Source organism: Plecotus auritus (assembly GCF_963455305.1).
Source record: "Plecotus auritus genome assembly, chromosome: 3".
Classification (NCBI taxonomy): domain Eukaryota; kingdom Metazoa; phylum Chordata; class Mammalia; order Chiroptera; family Vespertilionidae; genus Plecotus; species Plecotus auritus.
The window spans coordinates 205,143,585-205,158,049 of NC_137772.1; the positions used below are offsets into that span (position 1 = coordinate 205,143,585).

Here is a 14,465-nt window from a genome sequence, read left to right on the forward strand (position 1 = left end):
TAAACGTGAGTCACGCACGTAGGAGATGCAGTAGGAGGGCATCATTGCTATTACCTAAGATGGTGAGCCACGCTGCGTCACCGTTCCCTGGTTTCAATAGGGCTTCCCAACCCGTGCCACCGGAGGTTAATCTCCGGATCCAAGTTAAACTGGAGCGGAAGTAGCGTAAGCGGAAGTTGTCGCGTAGCGCAAGTCCCCGCCCCTGTCTCTCCGCCCCGCCCCCAGCGGCGGCGGAGAGCAGAGCCAAGATGGCGGCGGAGGTGGAGTACGAGTCTGTGCTGTGTGTGAAGCCCGACGTCAGCGTCTACCGGATTCCGCCGCGGGCCTCCAATCGCGGTTACAGGTAGGAACTCCGAGGCACTACAGCCCACGCGTACCCGGTCGGGAGCGACAGTTTCCTTCTCAGGTAGCACGCCGCTCGCCCAGGCCACTGCCCACCTCTGGGCTGTCACCTTGCTCGCTCCCCCATCTGGGCTGTTATCACCCTATACTCCCTCTCTTCCCCCGCTCTAGACTGCCATCATCTTTGTTTACGCCGCTTAAAAATATATTACCATACTGCATCCTCCCATCCCTCCTCCCCCGGACCCTTCAGGGTTCCCCGTCTGCTCCCCATCATTCACATCCAGTTCGGCCTGCCCCTTTGACAGTCACCTTTCGTTCGCTCTTCCCTGCGCCCTTCAGTTTGCCACCCTCATCTCCCCCCCACCCCTATTTCCAGTACTCCGTGCACATGTGTGGGTAACCATTGCGTTCTTGATCACTCTCTGTAAGATCCAGTTTATCTTTTGTGCAGTTGTCCGTCTTGCCACCAAATATCATCCACCAATTGGTTTTCCTTTCAGATCTTTGGCCGGTGGGCAAAGGTTATGATCATAGGTTTTCCAGTGGTTGTCCATTTTGTTTCTTTTCAGTATCTTTTGTTGATATTTATACAGTATTTTCTATCATCCCTCCCCCCTCCCCTTTCCACTTAACCTCTCCTCTAGCTTTTCCCTTCAGAGTTAACACAGCATTTTCTCCGCAAGGCTAACTAGCTGCCTTGCTATTCAATGACTGTGTGGGTCCGAGGATGCTGTAGGAAGTTATGAAGTCAGTAGTGGAAAGAGTAACATGTAACTCAATGGGTTCCCTGAGCCCTGGAAATTTAACAGCTGTATCATTTTTGGACCAAGCGCATAACCTCTCCAAGCCTCAGTTTTCTCATCTGTAAAATAGAAAATAAAAAAGTGAGTGATAATAAAACCTGCTGTAGTTGTGTACCTCACAGAAGCTTTTGGAGGGTTATATGAAATTGTATAACGTGAAAGAATTTAGGAAACAGTAAAGCAGTATATAAATAGGGGATATTATTTTTATTCCTCTCTCTGTCATCATCATGATTTTCCTTTTGGCATTTATAATTATCTTGGCTGAAAAGTTATCTCTCCCCGTGTCCATTATTTTGCCTTTGTAGCAGAGGTTCATTCCTCCTGAATCAGTATCTTTGTGCTTGCTGACCTATGCACTAAATGAACACTGTGAGTTTGTGCCCTTTTGGCAAAGAGACAGTCCTAATTTCAGTCTTTCAATCAGACCCCAAATTGAGCATGACTAGGAGCCTGCTTTGCTTTTTTTTATGTGTGACTCATCTGAGACATCACCCTCTTTGGGAAGCCCTGGACCCTTCCTTTCTGGCTTAGGTGTGCTGTCTGTGCTCCCATGGCACCTCTGCATGTCTCTACCACAGTGCTCCTCCTCTTGTATTGTACTAGTAATTGATGGTTTGGTCTCCTGGATCTTCAGTCTAGACCAGTGGTTCTCAACCTTTCTAATGCTGCGACCCTTTAATACAGTTCCTCATGTTGTGGTGACCCCCAACCATAAAATTATTTTCGTTGCTACTTCATAACTGTAATTTGGCTACTGTTATGAATCGTAATGTAAATATCTGTGTTTTCCTTATCTCAGTTTTTTGGCAACTTCTTTGCTAAGGCTAAAAGCCTTGGAGTCATGCTTGACTTCTCTCTTTCTCTTCAATCTGTTAGAAAACCATGCTGCCATGATTTAAATATATCCAGAATCTAGCTACTTCTGCTACTATTTCTTCCTGGTCACCATCATGATTCTTCCAGATTGCTACAATAGTCTGCTAACTGATCCCCCTGCTTCAGCACTCATAGCCTTACACCCTTTCTACACACAGCAGAAAAGGAATTCTTTTAAAATAAAAGGGAGATCATGTCAGACCTCTGCTTAAAACCTGTAAAGGCTTTTCTTTCACTCAGAGTAAAAGCCAAAGTTCTTACAATGGCCTTTAAGGTCCTGCATGACTAAGCCTTCCCTTAGCTCTCCTACCTATCTCTTTATTCTCACTACAGTGGTCACCTTGGTTGAGGCAGACATTCCAGGCAGGCTCCTACCTTAGCATCTTTGCTTTAACTGTTCCCTGTGCCTGGAATGCTTTGCCACCAGTTACCTGCATGGGTAGTTCTCATTTCCTTCACATTTTTGCTCACATTACACTTTGTTAATAAAGCCTACTCTGGCCCTAGCTGTTTTGGCTTAGTGGATAGAGCGTCTGCCTTCGGACTGAAGGGTCCTGGGTTCGATTCCGGTCAGGGGCATATGCCTGGGTTGTGGGCCCGATCCCCTGTGGTGGGCATGCAGGAGGCAGCCGATCAGTGATTCTCTCTCATCATTGATGCTTTTCTCTCTCTCCCTCTTCCTTCTCTAAAATCAATAAAAAAATATTTTTTAAAAAAAGGCCTACTCTGACCACCCCCTTGATTGTTGCAGCCTGTTTACTCTCCCACTACTCTCCCAATCCCCCTTTTCTTTCCTCTGCGTTTTCTTTTTACCTTTGTACTTATCTGAGATACTAATTATTTTACTTATTATGTTTCCTTTTTATTGTCTACTAGAGGCCCGATGCATGAAATTCGTGCAAGAGTAGTCCTTTGCAGCCCCCGGCTACCTCGCCCCCCGCCCACTGGTTGTTCCAGAAGGTCGTTTTGCCGTCTGGTCTAATTAGCATATTAGCTCTTTAGTATATAGGATTTTCTATTAGAAATAAGCCTCACAAGGGCAGGAGTCTTTGTTTGCTGTTGTATCTCAAACACCTAGAATAGTGCCTGTAAATATTGGTTGGATTCAATGAAAGGTAATATTATTGGACTCCAGAATCCTCTAATAGTAACATTGTCTCCTGTTTGTTTTGGACTGTGTGCAACAGGAGATACCTTATAGAGGGGATCATGAGCTATTGTTGATTATTTCATAGGTAGAATAAGTAATCCAGGATAGGAAAATAGAAATATGGCAAATGATCTGTGTAGATTGTTAGTATATTAAAAACATGGACCTGAGACCTGAGGCTTCCCATTTTCCTATCATAGGGCATCTGACTGGAAATTAGACCAGCCTGATTGGACTGGTCGCCTCCGAATCACTTCAAAAGGGAAGATTGCTTATATCAAACTCGAGGACAAAGTTTCAGGTAATCTATACTGGTAACCCTCTAACATATTAAGAATATTGTTTTGATGTGCTTTTGTAAGTACCTTCAAGTTGGGGACTGAAATGGAAATACTTGTTAAGTGGCGTTTTAGGTTTTTGCTTCCTTTGCTCAAAGAAGTCTTTTCTTACCTGTCAGGGGAACTTTTTGCTCAGGCACCAATAGAACAGCATCCTGGTATTGCTGTGGAGACAGTGACAGATTCCAGCCGCTACTTTGTAATCCGGATCCAGGATGGTACTGGTAAGGGATCTGAGATTAGGAATGGGATGATTAGGAAAATAGTTCATGGACTTCAGTGAAAATGTATCCCGATTGCATTTATCTCACTTCAGCTTACTAATTTTTTTTCCTCCCTTTTCTCTAAAGTTAACTAAAATTGCTAAAGAAGAAGGATTAACATATATTTGTAATAGATATGAATAAAAGTTCAAGATATGGTAATTAATAGGTAGATGTAAATAAAATGTATATTTAACAAAAGAATTTACACATATTGCCCATTTGTTCTTTGTGATGGGTTTTGGTGGTGCTATCTTAAATCACCTATATCTGGGGCAACCGTTAACTTTTCTCCATAGTCGATATCAGAGGTTGGCAAACTTTTTCTGTAAAGAGACAGATAGTAAATATTTTAGGTTTTGTGGCCCAAGTAGTCTCCATTGCAGCTACTCAGTTCTTGCTGTTAATAGTGTAAAAGCAGCCATAGATTTTATATAAACAAATTGGTGTGGCTGTGTTCCACTAAAACTTTATTTACAAAAACAAGCTACGGCAGCGTTTGGAGGGCTTTATGTAGTTTATGGACCCTGGTCAGGGAAAATGATTCATGTTCCCAGACTTCAGGTAAGATAACTGTTATATTTTCTTTGGGTAGAATTTGCCGTCGGGACACTCCTATTCTGAGTATTCCTATCTTTTCCCCAGGACGTAGTGCTTTCATTGGCATTGGCTTCACAGATCGGGGTGATGCCTTCGACTTTAATGTCTCTTTGCAAGATCACTTCAAGTGAGTGAAGTTTGTCCTTATTTACAGGGTTAAATGGTTTTGGGAAAGCTGCTTTTCAGTTGAATGGGTACTATCGCCTTTACCTCCTGGTTTCTTTATTTGGTAAACTAGTTTATTATGAATAGAAATTTTCCCATTCACTCTGTTTCTTTACATTATCTTCCTATCTGTTGTATCCTTTCCTTATAGCCAGGAATATGTTTTTGATTCCTTGTGCAATGGTTTGAGATGATGCTTTTGTTTATGCCTCTGGGGAATTAGCCATTGTTTTTTGTGGCTGAGAGAGGCATGCAGTGACAACAGGGCTGCATGTAAGATATGTGGAGAGTTAAGTGCCAATTTTGCTACTTCATGTAACTGACTTGTTTTGTGCTTATTGCACCGTTCTTCAGCTCACCTGATTTTGGCGTAGCTGTGGTAGAAAGCGCCATGCACACTGTCAGCTTTCCGACTTCAAGGGTGGTATTCCTGTGCTTTTCTGCCTCCGGATTGTGACATTGTGGAAGGTCACTCAGTTAACAGGGGTGCAACCTGGAAGAACTGAAGAGTTAACACCCCCTCAGGGGCAGCTCTCAAGCATGGGGGATGGGAATTGGTGGCCAAATACTCTCCTTTGGAGGGACAAGTTTAACACATATTCTGTTTGGTTCCTCAGTGGCATTGAGCCCTAGTTGTCCTCTTTCTTCACTTTTCTTTTTCTTTCTTTCTCAACTCTTCATGTTCCTCACTTTGCTTTCTGGAATCCTGTTTTACATAAATTAGCTTCACTCATATCTGTGTGTCAAACTCTGCTGTCAGGGAATCCCAAATTAAGATAACTTATTCTTTTGCTGAAGGTGGGTAAAGCAGGAATCTGAGATTTCCAAAGAATCTCAGGAAATGGACACACGCCCCAAGTTGGATCTGGGCTTCAAGGAAGGACAGACCATCAAGTTGAGTATTGGGGTGAGTATGGCTTTTTTCTTCCCTTTCTGTATTTTCATACGCCTATGACTTCTCTTTTTTCCTCTCGCTTTCCCTCTTTTTTCTTTCATAGAATATTACAACCAAGAAAGGAGCCACTTCTAAGCCCAAGACTGCAGGCACTGGAGGCCTAAGCTTACTCCCACCCCCACCTGGAGGCAAAGTCACTATTCCCCCACCATCCTCCTCAGTTGCCATCAGCAATCATGTCACTCCACCACCCATTCCAAAATCTAACCATGGAGGTAGTGATGCAGGTAAATCTCTCTAATACTTTAAACACACACACACACATATATATTTTATTGATTTTAGAGAGGGAGAGAGAGAGATAGAAACATCAATGATGAGAGAGAATCATTGATTGGCTGCCTGCTGCACTTCCCCTACTGGGGATCCAGCCCATAACCCGCGCATGTGCCCTGAGTAGGAATCGAACTGTAACCTCCTGGTTCATAGGTCAGTGCTCAACCGCTGAGCCACACCGGCTGGGCTCTCTAATACTTTTTACTTTCAGAAATCATACATTAGGTTGTAACTGGATAACACCTGTTTGCCAAGGAGAGTGCTGATGTTTTTTCTATTAAATGGCACTTGGTACAGAAAAGGTAATTCAGGCAGCCTCTAGCAAGGTATCAAGGCATTTCTAGTGAACTGAGATAATGGTATCTGGTAGGTTCTTTACAGAAAATGGGTGTATAGCCCAGCTGGTGTGGCTCAGTGGTTGAGCAGATCTATGAACCAGGAGGTCATGGTTCCATTCCAGGTCAGGTCACATGCCTGGGTTGTGGTCTCGAACCCCAGTAGCCGGGAGTGCAGGAGGCAGCCGATCAGTGATTCTCTTTCATCACTGATGTTTCTATCTTTCCCTTCCTCTCTGAAATCAATAAAAATATATTTAAAAAAAAGAAAATTGGTGGATATTAAAAAGACTATTTCCTTCATTGTGCCTCGGTTAGATGCTAGTAGGCCTGAGAGTCAGATGGACCCAGTTTTCAATCATGGCTCTGCTACTTTATATCTGAATGTGCTTGGTAACATTACTTAAGTTCTTTGTGTTTCAGTCTCCTTATCTACAAAATGGAGAAGTAAAACTAGCCCAGGACTGTGAACATTAAATGATGAACTGCACCTAGCACAGTATTTGGAACATAGTAGCCATTCAGTAAATGTTATTTCTTAATCCTTTCCATTTCTTCAGGAGGGCAGTTGGGAGGAGATGAGACATCTAGGTTTGTGAATGCATTTTGTTCTTCCTTACTATCTGGTGGGAAAAGGAATAGATAGTTATTTACATTTGAAGAATGAGAACATTAGAGCTCAGTAATTTTCCTAAGACCAGCGAACCAGTAATTTTCCTACAATCTGTGAGTTAAAAAAGTGTCACCAGAAGGCTGGGGATAATATCTAAGATTAAAATTTTTTTGTTTTGTTAAATTAATCTTAAAAAATTATTTTTTTCCTTTATTGATTTTTAGAAAGAGAGGAAGGGAGAGGGAGAGAGAAAGGGAGAAACATAGATGTGTGTGTGTGTGTGTGTGTGTGTGTGTGAGGGGGGGGGGGGTATCAGTTGCCTCCTGTTTGTACCTCGAACGGGAATCAAACCCACAACCTGGATATGTACCCTGATCGGGAATCAAACCCATGACCTTTCGGTGTACAGGATGACACTCCAACCCACTGAACCACACCAGGGCAGGGACAGGGCTTAAATGAAACTTTTTATTTTGAGATTGTAGAATCACATACAATTGTAAAAATAATGCAAAGAAATCCCTTGTACCTGTTACTCAGTTTCCTTTAATGGTAACATTTTCCAAAACTAGAATATCACAACTAGGAAATTGACATTGATACCATCTACCAATCTTACTTCTGATTTCACCAGTTTTATGTGTTCTCTTGTGTGTGTATTTATTCTGTGCACTTTTATTGTGTGTAGGTTTCTGGATCCACCACCATGGTTAGTTCTATCACTTCAAGGTTTTCTTGTGTCATTCTTTTTTTTTTTTTTTTTAAATATATTTTATTGATTTTTTTACAGAGAGGAAGGGAGAGGGATAGAGAGTTAGAAACATCAATGAGAGAGAAACATCGATCAGCTGCCTCCTGCACACCTCCCACTGGGGATGTGCCCGCAACCAAGGTACATGCCCTTGACCGGAATCGAACCTGGGACCTTTCAGTCCGCAGGCTGACGCTCTATCCACTGAGCCAAACCGGCTTCGGCTTCTTGTGTCATTCTTTTATAAGCACACCTTCCTCTTAGCCTCTTCTCTCCCTCACCCTCACACTCTCCCCATTCTCTAACCCTTGGCAATTACTAATCTGTTCTCCATCTCTGTAATTTTGTCACTTCAGGAATGTTTTATAAATGGAATCATATATAATATTTTGGGTTGGCTTTTTTCACTCAGCATAAATTCCCTTGGGATTCATCCTAATTGTTGTATATATCAATAGTTTCTTCCTATTTATTGCTGAGTAGTACTCCACGGTGTGGATGTACCACAGTGTGTTTAACCATCACCCATGTAAAGAAATCTGAGTTGTTTTCAGTTTTTGGCTATTATAAAGCTGCTGTGTGTAGATTGTGTGAACATGTTTTCATTTCTACGATTTATATTATGTTTCTCCTTTTCTTTTTCTTTTCTTACCTTGTATTCAGATATCCTTTTAGATTTGGACTCTCCTGCTCCTGTCCCCACACCAGCACCAGCTCCAGTTTCTGCAAGCAGTGACTTGTGGGGAGACTTCAGCACTGCATCCAGGTATGAGCTTAGTGAAACCAACATACCCTCAGTCAGGTATGGATGGTATGTACAGTCAGATGAAGTCTTTGACCTGGGAAAATGGCATTTGTAGGTCATAGAGAGTCTTTGGCAGGAATTCTAGTTAAGGAAGTATAGGAGTGCTGGAGTGGTGGAATAAAACTGTAGAATGAAGTTTGAGTGGGATATTTTAGGCCTTGATAAGTAGGATTGCCGTGAAATATAGCTTCAAAAATTCTGGCCAGCAATTTCTTTGAAACTGTTAAGTAAACAATGGAATAGCTATCCTAATATTATGCCTTTGGCTTTCTCTCTGTTTTGTCTTGCAGCTCTGTTTCAAACCAGGCGCCACAGCCATCCAACTGGGTCCAGTTCTGAATAGCATTGGCAGGATATTAAGAACAGACTTGAAGAATAAAATGACCTTGAGGGCACCAATCTGTGAGGGAAGTTAGGAATCCTTCTTTCCCCAGAACCAAAATTACTGGACAATCTTTTTCATAGCTTCTCCATTGCTTTCAGGTTTATGTCACTCCCTTACGTTGTTATTTGTACAGCCAGGAAAGTATCTTTTATCTCCTCTTCACTACCAAGGCAGGGGAATAGTAGGTCTTATCATACTGTGGCTGACTATGCAGGGCTCCAAGGCCAGGGTTTCTGAGGGAGATGACCTCTAACATCTGAACATTTTTCTCCATCTTTGAAACGCTTAAACATATTTCAGAATCCTCTCATGACCCTTGTGCGCCTCTTTGTGAAGCCCTATTTAGCAATTTCAGGGGAGACTTCCTTTTCCACTTACACAAGACTCTGAAAACAGACAGAATGACCTCAGTGTTTACAAATACAGAATTTTGATAGAGATAGGAATGAAGAAAAACCTGCGTCTTGAGTCTCTGCTATCTATCCTCCAGGTTTATGCTATTCAGTGAACATCCAGTGCTGGGTGAAGTTTCTTCACCCTCTCATTCATGTGTTTACATGTCTCTTCCTGTGATCAGAGGGTTGTGTTGGTGGCATCTCCACTATTCTTTTTTTTTTTTTTTTTTTTTAATATATTTTATGATCTCTTTTTTTTTAGAGAGGGAGAAGGATAGAGAAATAGAAACACTGATGAGAGAGAACATCACTGATCGGCTTCCTTTTGTGGGCAGGGGATTGAGCCCACAACCCGGGCATGTGCCCTGACCGGGAATTGAACTGGTGGCCTCTTGGCTCCTGGCTTAACGCTCAACCGCTGAGCTGCACCAGTCGGCCTCCACTATTCTTTTGTTTGTTGAATAGCGCAACATCTTTGATCAGTGGGTGTCTCTTGGATAAAGGAAGTGCAATTGTGTTCCAAGTTATATTCTAGAGAAGTGTTTACAGTAAGTTCTCACTTAACGATGTCGATAGGTTCTGCGACTTTAAGCCAAACCACTTATAACAAAACCAGTTTGACCATAGGCTAATTGATACAAACAAGAACTAAGTTCCTACAGCGTTTCATCAATAGCATAACAAAACAACGTTATTAAAGGAGCTGCTGTACATCTTTGCAGCTCCATCTAATTGCTGCATTTTGACCTAAAGTTGAGGGGTTAGAGTTTTTTATCTGATTTGTAGAGCAGAGAGGTTGAAAACATAACTCTTGTTCAGTACCCACATTGCCTTGCTGCCTGGGTATCTGGCCTGTTTCCATAAACTTTTTTTCAATCCATCTAGCTCTTCAATAGAAGAGCAGCTATTACATGTATCACCACTTAAGAAGGAAGCTGGAGAGTCACCATTTTAGTTATGATAAGTTTTGTCCAAATGACGGCTTTGATGCCCATTACTCAGGGTATCTCAAAGGCAAGTTGCTCTCTCACCACTTTCCTTTCCCTCTGCCCCACTGTTCCTTTTACAATGCTGTGAAGAGCGTTCCCTTTCCTAGATGAAGGGGCGCTATCTATTTTGTTTGTTCATAGACAGTTTTGAGGATGAAATGAAAAGGTATTTCTTCCCTTAGTCCTTATTTGGATGTGTATACTCTGGCTGAAGGGAGGGAGTCCTTATGTTTATTTTCAAAATACATTTTCTCTCCTGGAATTCCTTCTTGACTCCTTTTAACTTTGGGTCCATTTCTTTTCATTGCCTCCCCTTCCAGGCAGCTCTATTCTTACAGAGCTATGGCAGGGCATTTTTTAAATTCCATAGAAAACACTAAAAGGAAAGTCTGTAGAATCACTAGTGACTATTGGGAACCTATTTTCTCAATCTTCCTCCATGTTGTGTTCTTTGTATTCTCAAGATGATAATATATTATGTATTTGAATTGCTGAAAAGTTGATAATGAAGTTTTAAGATATATGTATATAAAGCATATGCTGTATTGGTGCAATAATGGTAATTAAAAATATGGAAAAAGGTGGTGTCTCTTTTATCTTTTAATTTGCCTATTTCATTGCCTTTTTTGTTTAATTGATGCAATATGAATGGGGTAGTAGGTAATAAAAGGACATTTTATAGCTATTATTCTTTTTCAAGAAATAGGGGCTCTTAAGAAATTGAGGCTATACCTCTGCTCATGGTTCTAAACCCACAGAACACTCCTTATAGAGATTCATTATCTATTTGCTAGTACTGTTCAATTCATTTGCTTCTAGGCCACCTCAGAACTATAATCAACATAAATGGAAGGAATCAGTGTAAAAGGTAGAACTAAAGTGAGTCATAGACTTTGGCAGCTAGAGAATCTTGAAGTTCTCATTCAGTAATTGTGGGAACCCCTTTCACGTCCCGCGTGGTTCAGGGTTCCTGTTCAGGGTTCAGGTTCTGGAGAAGGCCGCACACAAATGAAAAGAGACTTGGAAAAGTATTAATTTGGGAATATTGGGGGCCAGGCGGGAGCCCAACTCTAGTGGAAGGACTACCACCTGCTCTGGCCTTGCAATCCCTTTTATTGAGACTATGGGATACGCCCATAACCTTTAGGCAGGAAATTCCAATAACAGAAATTTACATGAAACAAACAGGTGAAGGCTGCTTCAGCTAACAATGTTTCAACTAAACAGTGAGTGATCAAAACAATTAAGGTTGTTGACCAGCCTTCCCAGTTTCCTGGCCACATCTTTCTACTAGTGGTAGAATAATTGGTTTCCGGCAAGTAATTATTACAAGAGATGAATCACAATGATTTGGGTGCTTGCCTCTTTTTTTTGTAAAGTAACAGGTTCTGTAAAGATTTGATCTCTAAGGGGTAGGGGTTTGATGGCTTCCCTCCCATGGCCTTTCTTACTGAGGCTGTGAGGCCATTGATAGAACTGTATCCTAATCTTCAGATTCTGTTTGGGGAAAATGTAGACAGTTTTTTAGCCTCACCCCCTCAGTTACACATTGACATCTGCATTCATGGTTGAAATGTGAACCTTCATTGCTCCTCACTTCCTCCATTCTGATAACCTAGGTAGTCACTTGCCTGTGGCTTTCTTAGCTCCGGTTCAGTATACATATTGTCACCAGAATAATCTTCCTAAAACCAAGCCCTGCTCATGTCCTTTCCTCCCTGCTCATTGCCTTTAATGATTTTCCTTTGCTTACAGAATAAAGTTCAAATACTATTTCATCCTCCACTCTCAGTTTTCCCTTTCACGTACAATACACTCCAATGAACCAGGGTACTAGTCATACTTCAAATGCCATCAGCACCGTGAGCTTGCTAAAAATTCCCTCTGCCTAAAATACCTTTCCCTCTACGCCTGCTTGTTGAAATATTTCCTTATCTCCCGCTCTGAAAGATGGTCCTTTTCTTTGAGTTGTTGTTGAAGTTTATTTCCTTATTAGTTTGTAAGGTCTTTGAGTATAAGGACTATGTATTCATTTTTACCTATTTATTGTACTTCCCATAAGCCTTTCTAGATAGTAGATGCTCATTAACTACTTGTTGAATTAACAATGATTTCAGTGAAGAGGGATTAGAAATCAGTAAGTTGGGTATTTTCCTTTTACTCATTTTTATTTGGGTTGTCCTAGCTACATGACATAAGCATTCCTCATATGCTTTGTCACAGTTGCAGAAATCTCATTTATTTGCCCCAGAGTCCATCAGTACTTGAGATCAAGAAAGCCTTGGAGATGACAGATTCTACTTTGGTGCATAGACCCTATGGCCTGGGGAAAGGAAAATTGGATACCGTGTGGCATGGCTGCTGATAAATTTGATACTTACTCTCCTTTTAATTAGCACAACTGGCTAAAGATTGCATTGCACTTTACGTTCTGGTTATTTTCTAGTTCCTAAAAAAAGTCATTTCTGTCATTGCCTCTTAACTGTACATGAAAATAACACGGCTTGTGATTATAGAACTCAAACTCAAGTGTTCTCCATCAATCACGTATTTTGTAATGAGAAAGAAAGGAAAAAGAGTTACCTTTATTTGCAGGTCCCTTAACCCTGGGGGATGTATGGCTTGTTATGATTTTCACAGCAATTTTAAAAAAGAACTTAGCCTTATTTATTAGGAAGTGTTTTTTTAAAAAAATGTTTTTTTTTCTTTTTTTCTTTCTTCCTTTCTCCTCTCTCTCTCTCTCTCTCTCTCTCTCTCTCTGTCTCCCTCCCTTCCTTCCTTCCTTCCTTCCTTCCTTCCTTCCTTCCTTCCTTCCTTCCTTTCTTTCTTTCTTTCTTTCTTTCTTTCCCCTTCCTCTCTACCTCCCTTCCACTCTCCCTCCCTCTCACTCCCTCCCTTTCTCCGTCCCTTCTTTCCTTACTTTCTTCCTTCCTGGAAGGGAGAGGAATCTAATATAATAATAGAGGAATATGCAAATTAGCCAGGACACCGTAACATCATGACCAATCTACAAGTGGCAGAGAACTACAGGAGGGCGGGGCAGCGAGCTACGAGCAGCTGAGAGCTACCAGCGGCGGTGGGCAGGGTGGCCAGCTGAGGCAAGCAGCAGCGAGCTACTCATGCACGGATTTGTACGCAGGGCTACTAGTAGAAAGATAAAGACATTGATGAAATGCCCTAGCCAAGTTGGCTCAGTGGATAGAGCGTTGGCCTGCGGATTGAAGGGTCCCAGGTTCAATTCCAGTCAAGGGCACATGCCCAGGTTGTGGGCTCGATCCCCAGTAGGGAGCATGCAGGAAGCAACTGATCAATTATTCTCTCTCATCATTGATGTAGTTTATCTCTCCCTCTCCTTTCCTCTCTGAAATAAATTTAAAAATAAATAAGACTGCTTAAAAAACAAAACATCGATTGATGAGAAGGGAACATCAAGCCCGCAACCCGGGTATGTACTGGGAATTGAACTGGTGACCTCTTGGTTCCTGGGTCAACATTCAACCGCTGAGCCACACCAGCTGGGCAGAAAGTGGTTTTTAAAAATACATATTTTTTATTGATTTCAGAGAGGAAGTGAGAGGGAGAGAGAGAGAGAGAGAAAAAAAATCAATGATGAGAGAGAATCATTGATTGGCTGCCTTTTGCATGCCCCACACTGGGGATCGAGCCTGCAACCTGGGCATGTGCCCTGACCAGGAACTGAACAATGATCTGGTTCATAGGTTGACATTCAACCACTGAGCCATGCCAGCTGGGCAGGAAGTGTTGTTTTTATTAAATTTTAAATTACAGTAGACATACAATATTATATTACTTTTAGGTGTACAACACTGTGATTAGACATTTATGTAACTTACAGGGATTACCCTGATAAATCTCACACCCATCTGACACCATATGTAGTTATTACAACATTATTGACTACTCCCTACGCTGTACTTCACACCCCCATGACTATTCTGTAACTACCAATTTGTACTTAATCCCTTCACCGTTTTCACCCATTTCCCCAACCCGCTGAACCCCCCGTATAACAATTGTCAAAAAGTTCTCTGTATCTATGAGTCTGTTCTGCTTGTCTGTTTATTTTGTTTTTTAGATTCCACATGTAAGGTTTTCACAGCAATTTTATGGTCTGGAATTATTTAAAAAATGTGCAAGAATTGTTTTTTTTAAGCCATTTTGAGCGCTATCAAGATATAGGGATGGTATATTTTTAAAAAAACTTTGGCATACTTAAATTGCCTACATCTGAACCAGGAGTAAAATAATTGTCCGTTGTGACCTCGTGTTTTGTTCTATCAATCTAAGGATAGTGTTACCCCTCAGTGAAACACCATAATGCATTAAGATCTATTATAGATTTTTAAAAACTTGATTTTTAGTATGATGGGTGCTCTGCCACTAAACCTATAAAAGAA

The 14,465-nt window shown here is 41.5% G+C and overlaps 1 protein-coding gene across 2 annotated transcripts; it reads left to right on the plus strand.

Annotated features, from left to right (window-relative positions):
- Positions 1 to 217: 217 nt before the first annotated feature.
- NECAP1 (NECAP endocytosis associated 1) lies at positions 218 to 8,706 on the plus strand. 2 transcript variants are annotated; one of them, XM_080662726.1, is made up of 8 exons: positions 218 to 343; positions 3,378 to 3,478; positions 3,635 to 3,739; positions 4,424 to 4,505; positions 5,342 to 5,450; positions 5,542 to 5,725; positions 8,137 to 8,239; positions 8,569 to 8,706. In XM_080662726.1, the coding sequence occupies exons 1-8, from the start codon at positions 249 to 251 to the stop codon at positions 8,615 to 8,617; spliced, it is 828 nt and encodes a 275-aa protein (XP_080518852.1). In that variant the 5' UTR covers positions 218 to 248; the 3' UTR covers positions 8,618 to 8,706. The 2 variants fall into 2 exon arrangements, with proteins under 2 accessions (XP_080518852.1, XP_080518853.1); XM_080662727.1 differs by lacking the exon at positions 3,635 to 3,739.
- The last annotated feature ends 5,759 nt before the right edge of the window (positions 8,707 to 14,465 follow it).